A 16,451-nucleotide genomic window follows, 5' to 3' on the forward strand; every position below is an offset into this window, starting at 1 on the left:
CTTGAGGAAGGAAGCACCAGGGCATTCAATAGTCAACACTCAGGGGTCCAGCATAGAGGCACAAGATTGCGCAGTAGGTCCGGGCCTGATCATATAGCTATTAACCTGTGACGGTATCTCAGTAATACTTGGGCAAGGGATACTCACATTTCAATGAATCGCTAGACGATCTTATATAAACACCGGCCGTATGACGGCAAAACGAACCGTCACAGGGTAGAAAGAGCGGTATTGCAGAAGGTATCTGCTGCACTGGTCATTAGAAGATGGGACGGCAACTGAAGCTGAGTTGCATGGCAGAAAGAGGATCATCATCATAGTATTGTCGAGCAAAATTTCCCCATCCCAAATTACGGTACGACGGCGCAAACGAGTGTGGAAATGAAAATCTGGATTCTAAGGGTAGGGTGATATTGTTGAGATTAGGTGTGCAGAGCCAATAGACTCGGTACACAGTTTGTGAGGGTCAGATCCAGTGTGAGTGCGGGTTGACTGCTTAGGAGAACGGCGATCGAGCTGCAGTGACAACGATAACTATGATGCAACCGTGCTGCCTCAAGATCTTAGAGCACTCCAACGACGACGTAGTTACGACACTAAAACTGCGGTCATAGAAATTAGCTGACAGCGGAGATTTGGTCACAAACCAAAACGCATGATGGTCCAGTCTTGTCCGCCGGATTGGCTCGGGTTCGCGGCAAAATTTATGGCGAGTCCTAAAACCTATCTTGAATAGTCGAGGGTGTCGGAAGGTCCTGTCGTAAGCACCTTACTAAGATAACATTACCGTCGATGAGACCTGCGGTAACACACTTGGCTGAGAAATGAGTATCAAGACAATTAATAGAACTCACAAAGATAAGATTATTGGCACAAGCATCGAGTCACGAGTGCCTTCGGAGGTGTGAAAAAGAGTGTGCGCCATTGAAAACTTTCGTTTGTAATCACTGCGGGCCCGAGCAGGTTTGTTTGTTTGTATTTGGGGCGGCACGCTGATTCAGGCGCGGATATCCTAGGATTAATGTTGCCGATGTTCAGTTCATGAACCATCTGAACTGGGTTCGGACACTGAACCGGACTGGGTCTAACAAATGCAATCATAGACCAATGAAAAGATTTATGTAGGAAATACAGTTTTCAGATATTCAGCAAACAGAAATCAAACCAAATCCTAATACAAAGTCCTCAAGTCTTTTTGCTTCTTTCTTTAATTTCTCATCTATTGCCTCTAAGCAAGCTTCATATGAACAAAGCTAATAGGCTAGGTTGATGTAGGCTTTTGTATGAAAATGTCCATGTATGATATCTATATTATGCATGACACTGTTGCTGTTGAATAAAACATCAAGATTAGAGGAACCCATGCTGGGCATCAGCAAACTAGGGGGTCATTGTACAAGCTTGTACAAATGGCACAAGCCCACAACAAAGTCCCCTCTTTATAAGCCTGTCACAAAGTATTACAATCTGTACAAATAGGCACAATGCAGACACATTGGACACATTGGACATATTGGACATATTGAACAATGTATGCAAACTTCGATAAACTTAGCCAGACTTAAACAATGTTAACAAACGAAACAATTGAATAGACTATGCAATGACAATGTAGTTCAAATGACTAGTGTTAAACCTTACTATATGATTGTTATGGACTTGGATTGGTCTAATGGTACAAGCATGAATGTGCTGCTGAGTACCAAGGAATCTAGCCTTAGCGAATGCCAAGGGTTCCCTCCGGCTGTCTTGGTAAGGCGCACCTTGTCAAGATGTAAGGCTAGTGGGATTGACTAAGATGGCGAGTGGCCTTCTTAGAAGTGCGGTCAAAGACAATCAAGTTGGGGACTTGTTGAGCAGGTGTTTCAAGGGAAAACCAAGTAGATCAAAGTGAAGAAATACAACAGTGATCTGTCTACTTATATATGTCTGTACATAAGAGTTCGGGCTCAGCTCGTATCTGGGGATCTATACAAGTCATGGTGAGTCAGAGATAATCATACATGAGTCTGTCCATGAGGTTCAGATAAGATACATGAGGCTTAACCTCTAATCAAGCATGAGGCGCCATGAGGTAACATGCGCTGGTCTAGGTGTACATGAGGCGGACAGCCTCTGGAGATCAGGAACAGGCCTTCTAGGCCATGGTGACATCATAGCGGTCCAGACCACTATCATTCTGGGTTCTGGCGGCTTCCCACCATGTTGGTGAGTCTATCAGAGCGGGGACTCATGCAGATGTGATGGTTGATTGTAACAATAATGATGTTGACATCCTTGTCATGCAAGCTACTGTCTGAATCATTGCAAGACCCATTCATCATCCCAAACTGAGCCCATTCCTCCAACATCTCCTCAAGCTCTCGATGATGATCAGAGATATCATCAATGTATCAACAGATTTTTGTATGGAGTTGAAATCTGACCTGCATCTATCAGCAGACAGATCAGGGACCTTGTCTGTGCCGGTGTCATGGAAACCAGTTAGAACACCTTTAGCCTGTGGAGACTGATCAGCAGTGGGAATAAAATGAATTCAAACAATCATACAACCATGGCCACAAGAATGAGGCCATTGACAGGAATTGAGCATTGGAATTTGTCCGTCAACTTCAGTGCTTTCTTACTGTTGCTGTGGTAGAAATCTTGGTATGCATCATGAAGAACCTGTGATACAAAGTTCTTATACTTGCCCTAAAAATCATTATAACAAGACATAGCCTGTCGTGATTATCACTAACCTCAGATGAGTCAGGAAGCCAAAGGTAGTCACCAGACTTGAGCAATTTAGATGCTGCTTCAGTAACACGTTCCTGCACCAAGTGCCCACGTGTCATGCCACCTTTTGGAAAGATGCCATATAACTGTTTTGCAAGAGAGATGTTGATTTTCTTGAGCTCTGTACAGAACATAAACAAGTCATCACAGAGCTGATCACTTGTCAGTTACTAATCACGTTCATAGACAGTTCTTTGTACTCACCAACTGTGACATCTGGTCACAATATTCTGGAAAATATCCTAGAAACATCAGATTAGGATTACCTCCGACAATGTGGAGGGATCTACCTCTCTCCAATCTAATCTTCTTTGAGTGGTATTTCCATAATACTGCATCTAGGACTTCTCACGCGAGTTCTACAGTGTCAGAGTGCTCTGGCATTGGATGTGTTAGTACAGCCTGCAGGCACATTTCCAACTTTGCTGCCTGAAGAAATGTCTACCAACATGGTAGGTAAAACTCCAACTTTGAAGGGTTGGTTGAAGGCACATGATCTGATTGACCAACATGACTAGGTGGAGCCCGTGATGAGGCGCGCCCATGAGAGGGAGGCTGGGTGCAACTGGACGATGTGGTCGAATGATGAGGAGACAGTCTATGGGTGGAAGCATGAGAATCATTAGTGCATGGAGACTTGGAGCGAGTAACCAGAGTTGATTGAGTTGGTGAGCGCTGACAAGGAGACAGTCTACGAGTGGAAGCACAAGATGCATTTGAGTTCAGAGACTTGGAATGAGCAACAGAAGGATGATGAGAACTATGAACAGAAGACTTTGTAAACGGCATGTGTAACAGGTGCACCAGTATTCATTCACCAAGTTTGTAAGGCTCTTCCATGTGTCATATGAGATCTCACATCACCAACACCAGTAGACTGGACAACATTCCTAGATGAGATCAAGAACGCGAATATTGACATTGTCAAAGATAAAGCACAATGCAAAAGAGAGAAGAAGGAAATAGAAAAGGCACAGAATTTGAGAATCATGAAGCTTGAGAACAGGCAGACAGATCCTGTCAAGATCTTCTGCCTGCAAATGCAATGCACAACCATCGGACAGACCAATGCTCCATCACTCCATACTAGCAGCATGCAGACTAAACTAACCTATAATACAACACATAGCATCACACCTAATCCAATGAACAACACATCAGCTCACTGCCAAGTATGCTATGTCACAGCAAACCAGAATGTAAGACAGTGTCCATGAGGTGAACCTCCAATGCAAGAGGAGCAGAATGCAATGCAAGTCCATTGTATCACTCAAGCTTGCGCTAGGCTCGTATTCAGCTATTCTCCAATGCATGTCAAACACCTGTCGCACATGAATCACTTCCCAATATTATCTGACACTTATCCACTCAATCCGATGTTTATCTGCTAAACCTGATGCTAATCCGCCAATCCAACACTAATCCAACAAAACCCGATGCTAACCTGACAAAAATGTCCTCCCTATGTCATGTCCTGTTGCATCTATCCCCACTAGGTGCACAGTTACTTGTTTTCACATTGCTAACATCATCCTTTCTTTATCTGAAACACCCCAAGACATCTGACATTTGCTATCCCCAACACAAACCCAATGAAACCCGCTAACCTGAAACCTGAAAAACATTGGACCCAACATTTTTGACACCAGACTCATAATTATACCTTTGGACTTTGTTTCCTGCGCTTTGGACTATCCTCCTTTTCGTATAACCAATTATTCTAATACCATATAGCTAACCCCTTGGGTCAAACACACTTGTCTTGCAAATATAGCAGACTAGGCTGTGCAAGACCACAACATTATGTATTTGGCTGAGAGTTTACTACATGTTTCCTGCTCAGCCATTGTTGTATTATTATACCATATCAATGAGCTCATACACCAACCAGACACTCCAGGAGGGCAAGCAGCTTATGTGGAGCAGGTGCAGCAATGAGAAACACAATGGGGTGGGGAGGTGGAACCAGGTGTTCAGAACAAATCCCATATCCACTAATGCCAGGAATGGCACAGATTTGTTCTGGAGAGTGCTTTAGATGTGGTGTAGGGACAGATTTCTGGCTAGGCTTGTAGAGACTATTCTTACCTTGGTGTTATGTTTGCACATTTGTAGCTTACATAATCAAGTTACCTTTTCACCAGTTACCAGTATGAGTCTGAGTCTTTAGTAGTTTTTATGATATTTCCTCTCCTCTGAGCTTTGAGCCTGGTTCAGAAACCCTTTAGGGTTGAATAGCAGCTAGGTTCTGCAAGACCCAACACATTGTTCTGAATCATCATCAGAATTGTTGTACCCACAGTGGCTCACATAGGCATATCAGCCCAGAGTGCCAAATCCTAGTGGACAACCAGTTGCCAAAGAACAAATCCATTTGGAAAGGATTATGCATGTGTACCTTAGGAACATTCAACAGTGCAACAGCGCTGCAGCTCAATATAGTATTCAACAATATATACATACCTACCATGGGAGAGCAGGGAAATGGGAATGGGTTGTTGGTATAGAGGACCACTCGACAACCCACTCACATGATACATCTCAGAACAATGGACCACCAGTCCTTATGTGTAATAAGGAAACATACAAGGACCAGTATGACAATCCTGCTAAGCCAACTCCTAGTAAAGACTGCATTGCCATGTCTTTTTATTGTAGTAAACAATATGATACTGTTGATTTGTACTCAGCGGATGAGGAACAGTCCCGAAACACATCTCTTCCCTTCCTACAAAACATCACATTCATGGAACCTCAAGGAGAAACCATACAAGTCACAGCTCTATTCAATGAAGGAGCATTGATTAGCATAATGTGCACATCAACCTTCAACAAGATCAAACATCATCTCAGAAACTGGAAGTAATCAATCTGATGTTTATCCACTAAATCCGACGCTAATCTGATGAAACCCAATGCTAATCCGATGGACCCGACATTTCCCATGCATTGGACCCAATGTTTTCTTGTGCACTTGTCCTCCCTATGTCTTGTCCCGTCATATCTATCCCCACTAGGTGCACAGTTACTTGTTTTCACATCGCTAACATTGTAGAACACATTATTACATGTCCGCAGTACCACATGTCTTTTTACATAGGACATCGGACCCAAAAATCAGCGCTACTACTTTCACCTATAGCACTCCAAAATTCTACATAGACACTATATATTTTGCATACCTCCTACCTATTTACTTACCTTTCTACCTCTGAGTAGGAGGAGGTCATTGATATTAGTAGTTTTTAACTGAATTCCGCAATATCATCCTTTCTTTATCTGAAACACTCCAAAACATCTGACATTCGCTATCCCCGACATTCGCTATATTCCCAACACAAACCCGATGCTAACCCGATGCAACCCAAGGCAAACCTGCTAACCTGAAACCCAAAAACATCAGACTCGTAATTATACCTTTGGACTTTGTTTCCTGCGCTTTGGACTATCTTCATTTTCATATAACTGATTATTCTAATACCATACAGCAAACCCCTCGGGTCGAACACACTTGTCTTGCAAGTATAGCAGACTAGGCTGTGCATGACCACAACACATTTTTATATTGCTGGTTACTTACTTTGTGTAGTATCCAGCGATTGTTGTATCTCTACAGCGTACACTACTCAACCAGAGCCTGATAAAGAAACCATTTATCAAGGAAGCTCCTGAGGAAATAAACAAGCTGAGAACGCACCAGGAAGAACAGAGCAAAAGGGACAACAAAACAAGACTGAAGCCAAATAAACTAGCGGGTCACAACACAGCCAGACATGTAGGAGGCTGACACTGGAGAGCAAGCAAAGAGTTGAGCAAAAAACAAATGGTAAGTGCAAAAAACTTAAGTACTAATGACATCGCACCAACAGAAGCTGAGGTTGAGGTACCAATTTGTATCCTAACGGAAGATGGAAAGATGTCAGAAGAGTCAGTTGAGGCACTGTTAAAAGAGATACCAGTGGGCTTCTTAGAAAATGACAACACTATTTTCACATGACTCACAGATCCCTTCAACATGAATTGAGTAGCCTTCATCATTAAGAAAGTTCAATATGGCAATGACCTAACAGTAGAAGAACAAGAACATTGTGAAGAAGAAATAGTGACTGGCTAGCAAGAAAACTAGAGCACTACTAAATCCAACTGAGCGCAGGTGTACTGTCTCGACCCAAGAGGATTGCTATGAAGCACTTCCTTCAAGTAAAATGTGAAGGGAGCAAATGCGGAATGGAAAGAACTGAAGACGATCTTGGAAAAGCGAGACCGCCAATGAGAATGAAAGCGAGACCGCAGGTCCAACGAGCGCGCGATGAGAAATGAACTAAAGCAAGGGGATCCTAGGTAAAGAGTGGTGGGTTTCTAGGTAAGGCGCGGTTCCACAAGTAGCGGCTAGGTATAGACGAGGTTTATGGCTGAGGTATAACTAGGTATGGAATGCTAAGTCGGAAACCAAGAACGGTTTGGATCTGCACAGAGCCTAGGTAAAGAAACTTAGAGGGGCATTCTCGGAGTGGTCAAGAACACACGGGTTCAAAGTGAGAATGAACAAAGCTTGTCAATTGAACAAAGTACTAAGAACATCTAAGGTGACTCCACAAAACAAAGGTAGCGTCTGAGGGAAGGGAAGTATTGTACTGTATGTAGCACACGAGGTTTTATCCTACTGCATGAGCGTCCAGAACCCGTAGGTGAGAACTGTAGCAATGAAAATGAGGCAGATAAGTAATATGTAATGAACTATGTGCAGAGCGGAATATGCGGATACATGTAATAAGCCTTGCTATTTGTTTAGTCAAACCAAGAGAGAAAATGAACATGCACCAGTGGAGATAGGTGGTCATGGAAAGGACATGGATGGACAGTGCGGGACAGAAATGCGAAGTGCGGAGCGGATACGCATGCAGGAATATGTCAGATAGTGTTGGTTGGAGTATCCTTGCCATTGGAACACTAGAAGATAAGATGGAACCTATATCTTCCCATACTCCTTGATACCAATAATCAAAAGACATGCTTTGCAGCCCAGGGAGGATGCAAATGTCACAACGTGCAGAGAAACTAACAGAGTCATTTGCAGATATATTTGCTAGGTCACTCAGAGAGGTAATACTAGTACCAGGTGCCAAACACTCACTCAACATTCCAGAGGGTGTCACCTTCCAACTACAAGTCCACCAAAGAGCACTTACCCCTCTACAGCTGCAATTTTTACACAGAAAGATAGATGATATGCTGACAGCAGGTATCATAGAGCGAGCACTACCAGATTAAGGGAAATGTGCAGCCACAACAGTGCTAGCACAAAAGGCACATGAATATGGGGGCCTTTCATTAGAAGAACTCTAGTATCAAGTCAACGAATAGTGCCAGCAGAATGGGATGCCTCCAGCATTCATATTACCAGAATGAGAGGTTCTAGAGCACAATACACCACGACAACAAGACAAGCCACAGAAATGGCACATCTGCCAGAATTTCAATGAGGTCAACTGATATATGGTCATTGCCCCTATACCACAAGGAGACATTTGCACCAAGCAACTCAGACTAAGTGGTCACAGATATGTTTCAGTCTTCGACTTCACATCCAGATTTTATGCTGTCAAAGTACCAGAGGAATCAAGACCATACACGGTGTTTTACATTGAAGGAAGGAGATGGTTTTGGTATAAATGCATGCCAATGAGGCTTACAGGTGCACCATCCACATTTGCAGATATGACTGCCACTCACTTACATGATTTAATTGCAGATAACATGATGGAACTCACAAAGAGGTTCTGAGACAATAGGTAGGTATAAAGCCTATGAGTGACTAATTGCATGAAGCAATGCAAAAGTAGTAAACATAGAAGAGCTGGACCTGTATTTTAAATTCTTCTGAGTTAACAAGTTCATGAGTCTCATTTTTTGTTTTTTTATGTGTTTAGGGCAATGAGATAGTTCATGATATTTAGTAGCATCTCCTTTTTGATTTTCTGTTGGCATGTGGCCTAATAAGGACAACTGTTCTTTCATAATGTGCATTTTATCAAAGTGTTTATGAACATTGCTCTTTTCAGAGCATTTCAAGTCTCATAGCTTACATAGAAGTTTGATCGAGATTATGAGTGCTGTTTGAATAGATTTGAAAGGTGGGTGAATATTTTTTTCATTGTGTCAAGGTTTTGAATCTAAATGAACGGAAAGTCAGGGATTGTCCCCACTATCTATTATTTCATTATGGCCTGGCCTGTGTACCATCAGTGGTGAGCTTTGGAATTTGAAGGAAGTCCTCTCCTAACTTTCTGTTCAAGGTAAATATACTACTTATGAGTTTATCTTTATGCACCAATTTAATTTTTTTTTACTATTTGTGACCAAGGCTCACAACCTGTAGCAGACACAGCTACAGATGATGTGAGATAGATAGATACTTAATATAAAGATGATACTAACATTGGTGACATATGAAGCCAACTAAGGAAAGTAGGTACATGTATAAGAGAGTGAAAATTTCTAGTAGTTAGTAAGTGAATGGTACTGAGAGACAATAGTGAAGATTTAATCTTCAACACTCCTTTCTAATGTGCATTTGCCACTAGCACATGCAACAAATGCACTGGTCAAGTTGCTGATATGTGTATATTATTTTTCTTTACTATCTATCTGTGTAATTACTCATATTAATCCTGCTAGCTCCTTTGGTCTATGTTTATATGAGTAGGATATTATGATGGTTTTAGCTTTTTTGGCTGGCTTACCAGCAGTGAGCATCTCTGTAGGGTTATCCACCAATGATTATTGTTAGTGTTCTTAGATAAGTGGATTCTAATCAACTAGTATTGTACATTGGTAAAATAATTGAATAAATATCAGATAAAACCAATTTTGTCTTATAGTTAAACATAATGAACATTGTGAGATAATAAAATTTATGAGACAGAAATACTTGGCCCAGGTCAATTATGATGAAGGACAATCATTAGAGAGTAGGATGCTAGTGATGAAGGGTTAGGCATATAAATTGAAACCATAGCATTTAGACAGGAACTTACAAATAACTATTCTACTATAAAGTTAGGATTAGTATAAAGTACAGTAAGACTGTCAGTAAAATAAGTGAACACAATTTGATCCTCCTAAGTTACAGATGTGCTAAAATGAGCCACCACCTGAGCAAAAATTTGACTAGGTTAAATAGGAATTTTAATCTCTAATTCAGGAGCACAAAACTCTCCTCCTTCCAATCATCCACAGCAAACACAAATATTCAAATGGCATGATTATCATACTAGTCTATGTGGACCAGCCTAGATCCATCTTCTTTGATAGCTACTGTAAAAAATATTCTTATAAAATCCAAGCTGGAGTAAATAAGCAGTTTAGCTGCTAAAATGTTCTGAACCTATTAATACACTCTATCAAATTAATCAGAGGACTATTATCCAGAGACTTAGCAGGAAATTAACATAACTTTGCATAGCATTCTATTGTTCTGGTGTATGAGCTTCAAAAATACTTATAATCTTTCCTACAATAAAATTACTAATATACTACAATAGGGCATTAATGACCTTGATAGCTTTAGAGGTCTAATATTAGGTTTCAGCTGTCGAATATGGTATAGAGCTAGTGACCTTCCATATACCAAAGTAAAAAGCAGCAGTGTTAACAGAATAGTTTACATTATGATGGAAGACTTCATGCTTAACACTATTAGCAAAGATATTATCTTAATGCTTGCAAAGATACTTTTGATTCATTTTGGTGATGAAGTAATCAAATTAAATGATTAAATAAAGTGGGAGGCCCTTAGAAACTTTTACACTAATAAGGAGGTCTTAGAGGGGCACCTGTACCTTGCTAGTGGCCAGAATCATTTCAAGCTAGTTGGAATCAATATCTATAGCCCTATAAACAGTAGCATCATTTGATTTGACCTGAAAGAAGGTGACAGGAAATTCATTAACATGATGGGTGTCTTAGGTGGAGAGTCAGTAAGTAATAAGTTCTACTTGAATTATAAATATACACACATTCTATCCTCTATAGCTGTCTTGACCTTTTTCTTATTTTTCCAAGCCAGGTAGGTTACTTGCTGAACTGCTTAGGATTTTAGACTATGGATATCTTAGTGAGAAATTTGATGAGGAAAGCATTAAATAAGAAATATTTCACATCTTGGAGGACCACTCAAGTGTCAGAGTAGACTGAGTTAAAGCCTATAATCAAGTTAGATGCTTTTATATAGTAGAGGTTTAGTAAATAGGTAAACCAAAAGTAGGATTGGAACATGCAGATGTAGCTTCTGGATACTAAAAATGCAGTAGCTAGTGACTATAGATGCAGCAGCCATGATACTGCAGATGTAGCTTTAGGTGACTGCAGATGCAGTGGCTAGGATGAGAAATATGACCATAATACAATAAAATAACTAATCAAATAAATAAATTTAAAAAATGTTTTCCATTAATATATGATATGCAGTAACTGACCTGTCACTTGTCTCTATAGCACTCTTTAGGTCTTATACTCTAATTAAGCTATCATTTAAATTAGTTATGATGTATTATCTATTAGCAACTTTCTTTAGGGTCAAATATGTCTGTTTTAGACATAGTAGCACAGATGGAGTATAGACTGCACTTAGGGAAGGATAGACTAGTTACTCTATAACCTTCTTTATTATTATGTTTCACTATAACATCTTCTAGGAAATTCAAATATATGTCAATATATTGATTAAATAATAGATAAAACTACTGGTGTGAGGACATTGGGACTAACACCTACACTTTTTATAAAATCCATGCAGAAACAGTATAAACAAAAAGCATGGTATACCCACTTATGTAGCTTTCAAAAAAGCATCTTCAACTCAATGTTGGGATTTTTTTTTTAAATATTAGCTATCTTTCATATGTTATTTTTAATCATAAAGTTGAAATAGATGCTGATGTTGTAAATAGGACCAAATGAGGTAGCTTCCAGAAGCATATTATGATTCTCTCATATTAATGAAATCTTTGTAAATAGTATATAGGCACTTGTTTAATAGTATAGCACTAAGATAAACCATACTAGAGCATCTCAATGAGGGAATATACTTGGTTTTTTTTAATAAAATGAATCCTTTGTAGAATAACACACCATGACATTTTTAACAGTAGCACAGATAATCATAAACTCACAACTTATATTGGTTTGACATTTAATATTTTACTACAGTACACTTTAATATCTCTCTCTTTAAACTATTGCTTATTAATCTTTTTATTTCTACCAAAAGGTCTATATTGACTCTAGTAATTCTCTAACTCCCATAATGCTTCTTATATTATAACTTCTTCTCTGCCTTTATGCTAATGATTGCAAAATATATCAGGACACCCCTAGCTTTTAGTTCTGCTGCTGTGGAAGTCAAAGACACTTCTTTATTAATAAAGTCATTATAATCAGCAGAAGACAAGAATACTTCTGTCTGGCCTATTTTACTATGATTATTTCTTCGAGATTAGATATATCAGTGATGAGGTTGGATAGGGTCTGGTCTCATAGTGGGTATCAGTAATATTCTAAGTTCCAGGAATTAACGATATATGAGTAACCAAGATATAGCAAAGTATAACACTACTATGTTCTGTTTTTGTGTAGAAGTGGCCAATTATTATAATTGGTTGCTTACTAGATCAACACCCTTATTTACTAACCAGTAGTGAGTCATATAAAGAACATCTTGCTAGAAGTTTCCTACTAGCATGTATCTATAGATAGTATCAATGGGCCAAGTACTTGTCTAATTATATATGAAAGAGGCACCTACTTTTTGTTAGATATAATTAAAGATGCTAGAGCTTATTGACTTTCCAATGTTAGACTAATTGATGCAAATGCTGTATTGGCTCTATATGAAAGAGATTTCATAGAGGACCTCAATGTAGAGTTTTTAGACTCTTGTATATTAAGCTACTCCAGACATTTAAGGGTTAGCTACTTATTAAAGAAGCATAAAACTACATACCAATTTCATAATAGTAATGAGGCTAGTAGTAGTGAAGTGGATGCTCATATTAAAGAAGATGTCAAAAGCTTTTTGAATCTGAACCAAGTGGCACTCCGACTAGGACCCCAAAAAAACTCTTGCCAAACAGACACACCCCACAGTGCATCCCTCACCCAATGGCACCCTCCTGCCCAAGTGGACCCATCAAACCTACAAACCAATTCACCTTCTTACTTTTTCACCTAAAACACTCTCCTACTCCACTATGTCTGGCAGAAGAAGGAGCATAAGTGTGGAGGTGAGCACCTCTCCTGCCTTATACACCACCTTACCTACATATGGACTTTATACCTGCAAAACAGTAAAATCACTTATCACCCAAGAAGCAATAGAAGCCTTGTCAAATAGAGTCAAGGACACATCCAGTGGTAAAACATTCCTAGAATTGAAGCTACTTTGTCACATCAGTCAACCATTCACATTAAATCACTTGATTTTGGTGTAGAGACTGACATATCTATAGCCTTGTAGAGGTCTAATCCTCCAACACTCTAATCACCTTCCAAGCACAGCGTGACCCATATCTCATTTTGACGCACTTGGTGCTTCATCAGCTGCTTGTGTGTGCAAGCACTTTGGACGTACATCAGTGTGTGCATCCTTGGTTTTGTCACTCATTCTCTGTCCATCCATTTCATGTTCATTTGGTTCATCGGTGCATATTCCTATCTTATTCTCATGTATTCTGACAGTATCTCTGGTGCTTACACACACATTCCATATGTTGCATCACAGACCCTTATATTACATATTATCATGTACTCGCTTCGCTTCCCAGTTTGCCTTAGCACTTGACAGTGCTTAGCAGTACTTAGATAGTTTTCATGTATGTCCTTCTTGCTTAACAAGTAACCACCATCTTCTCACACATTGTTGGACTCTAAGTCTAAATCTCTATCGTAGCCGCCAACTGACACTAAGTGCCTGAATGTATACGAGTGCCAATCCTCATATTCTTAATAGAACATCGTCCTATCTGTCTTCCAACTCATTTAGAGTCACTGCACTCTACCACCCACACGCATGCTGTCCTCTTAGATAGATGATCTATAGATAAACACCTATAAAAACAAATATCTTCATGGTCAGCGATTCAGACAAATACCAATGACTGATAATGTAGTCGTTTGTGGGTGGCTTGTTGTATACTTCCCAAGGTATGCTCAGCTAAAGGTGCTTCTGCAAGATCAGTAAATATGATGGACAATCTAACAGTATAGGATTGACAGAAAAACAAACAAACAATGGTCAGCCTGACAGTATGCCTATGACCAAAGAATAGAGGACTTCTCCCTCAAGCTTCCTTACAACAACAGTGCCTCATACCAAACTGTACTTCAAAAAGAATGGTGCAGAATTACAATGATCAACCCCCTCAGCACAAACAGGTAGAATCAAAGGTCAAGACTAGTCAATGCTTTATTGTAGAACTCTTAGCTCAATATTGAACCTGCTGTCAAGGAACTCACTTTGAGTATTCAAACAGACTCAGGAACAGACGTCCTTGGATTTACTATCAAGTCCCCTCTTCAACAGCTAAAGTCTACCAGGCAAAGAATATTAGAGGTGACGAGACTTGGACTAGGAACTAAGGACAGGAATGGACTCAGTCTTGGATCGAAAGACTAAATAAACTATGGATCATACCTAAGGACAGGAACAGACTGAGTAGAATAGTAGTTAGTAAAGAGTATTATAGGACCGTAAACCAGAAAGCTCACCTCAGTCTTGGATCAAAAGACTGTGGAAGATTATTTGATGAGGAGAGGAATGAATATGCTGATTGAGACAGAGAATCAATAGGAAATGTGTATGATGCATGGTAGGAAGAGTGATTGTGTATGTAAAAAGGAAAGAGTTAAGTACATATAAAGGTCATATGTTGATACTCCCACTCAGATGCAAATCACTAGAGGCACGTGTGTAGCTTATTCAGCTGATTCCTTGTTTGAAGGTGAATGAAGGGTGAGCAAGTGGTGATGGTTGCGAAAAAATTTCCATGGCAGGGATTTCATGAAAATGTCAGCAACCATGTCATGAGTGGGTACATATGGGATAATTATGGTCCCATCGCTAATGAGATCACAAATGAAGTGATAGCAGATGCGAATGTGCTTTGCCTGGTGTAGGTATACAACACAGAGTGGGGCTATACAAAAATGGCTCCAAACTGATATCTTTATGTTGTGGTCTTGCACTGCCTATCTGCTATACTTGTGGGACAAGTGTGTTTGACCCAGGGGTCTGCGGTGAAGGTTCAACGATACAGCGAGGCACGAACAATGCTCCTGGTTGTATCTATAAATGTTGTAAGGTCGCGCGTTGCCTAGTCTGCTATACTTGAGACGACAAGTGCGTTCGACCCTAAAGGGGAAGCGAGTGCAGCAAGGATCTAGAGGTATGCGCTGAAAGCGCTACTGGTTGGCCAATGCGAAGCGCGAGAAAGCGCAGGTGCGCGCAAGGCGCGAGAATGCGCGAAGCGCGGGAATGCGCGCGCGTGTATGCGGAAACAAGAGAGAGTAAGAGTGAGTTTGCTTAGGTGATGATATGATGTAAGACAAGAGAAGGGAGATGCGAGGTGTAAACAAATAGATTTCTACTATGTTCTGCTAGGTAAATAGTGGGTAGTAACCAGTAAGTCCTCTGTCGTTCTGGTGGGAGAGTAAGTTTTCCAGTCATAGTATGTACTGCTGGCGCTTAAGTATGGCGCCTAAGCGCTGTCATGCGGAGCCGAAGCGCTACCGAGTAAGGTATGTAAAGATATATGTAAGTAAGGGTCCATGATAAAAATAAAGATGGAACGATAAGCAAATGTGAGAAATGGAAATATACGCACTAGGGAACTTGGTGGACAGTGGATGGATGCTTCTGGATGGCTGGCGCTATAGGGCGCTCAAGCGCGGGAAAGCGCGCGCGCATATACATCGTGAAGCGCGGGAAAGGTACGCGCGCATGGCGCGCGTTGCGCGGGAAAGCTGCGCCTCATATAGAGATAGCTGCGGGTAGCACACAGAGTGATGCTACAAGTTCGTGCCATGTACTCCCCAGTGAAAACTGCCATATTGCACAATGAGAGGCATGAGTCTCTACAGCGGTCTGGGAATAGTTTTGGGGGTCAGTGAGTGATGTGGGGTCAATAATCCGAGCGTGGGAAACAATGTCCGAAGGTATGATTATGATGTCCAATGCAAAAAGTGTCGGATCCAATGTTTTTGGGTTTTGTGTTTTTGTGTTTGGGTTCGGTGTATTGGAGACTAATAGTGAGCATCGGGAAAGCGAGTGGTATGCGCAATGATAACAATGACAGATACGGATGGTGAAGGAACAATGATATTTGCAATTATCAGGTTTGACCCCTAAGCATCAGAGACGATCCTCCTCTACTCAGATGATAATGATGCTATGGGGAGTCCAATATTTATGTAGAAATCTGGAACACTATAGGTGAAAGTAGTAGCACAATATTTCAGGTCTGATGTCCTATGTAATAAGACATGATGTACTGTGGACTATGGGAATATATGTAATAATGCGGTCAACAATGTTAGGGATGCAAAAACAAGTAACTACACACCTAGTGGGGCTAGCGCAATGAGACTGGACATAGGTAGGATGAGTGCACATGATA

The 16,451-nt window shown here is 40.5% G+C and overlaps 1 protein-coding gene across 1 annotated transcript; it reads left to right on the top strand.

Annotated features, from left to right (window-relative positions):
- Nucleotides 1-7,824: 7,824 nt before the first annotated feature.
- F5147DRAFT_560527 (uncharacterized protein) lies at nt 7,825-8,043 on the top strand (the record flags this gene model as incomplete). The annotated part of the gene is made up of 1 exon (XM_041430581.1): nt 7,825-8,043. A coding segment is annotated over one exon (219 nt), but the record flags the coding sequence as incomplete, so codon positions are not given.
- Nucleotides 8,044-16,451: the final 8,408 nt, after the last annotated feature.

Source organism: Suillus discolor, assembly GCF_016758755.1.
Source record: "Suillus discolor strain FC423 chromosome Unknown F5147scaffold_3, whole genome shotgun sequence".
NCBI lineage: Eukaryota > Fungi > Basidiomycota > Agaricomycetes > Boletales > Suillaceae > Suillus > Suillus discolor.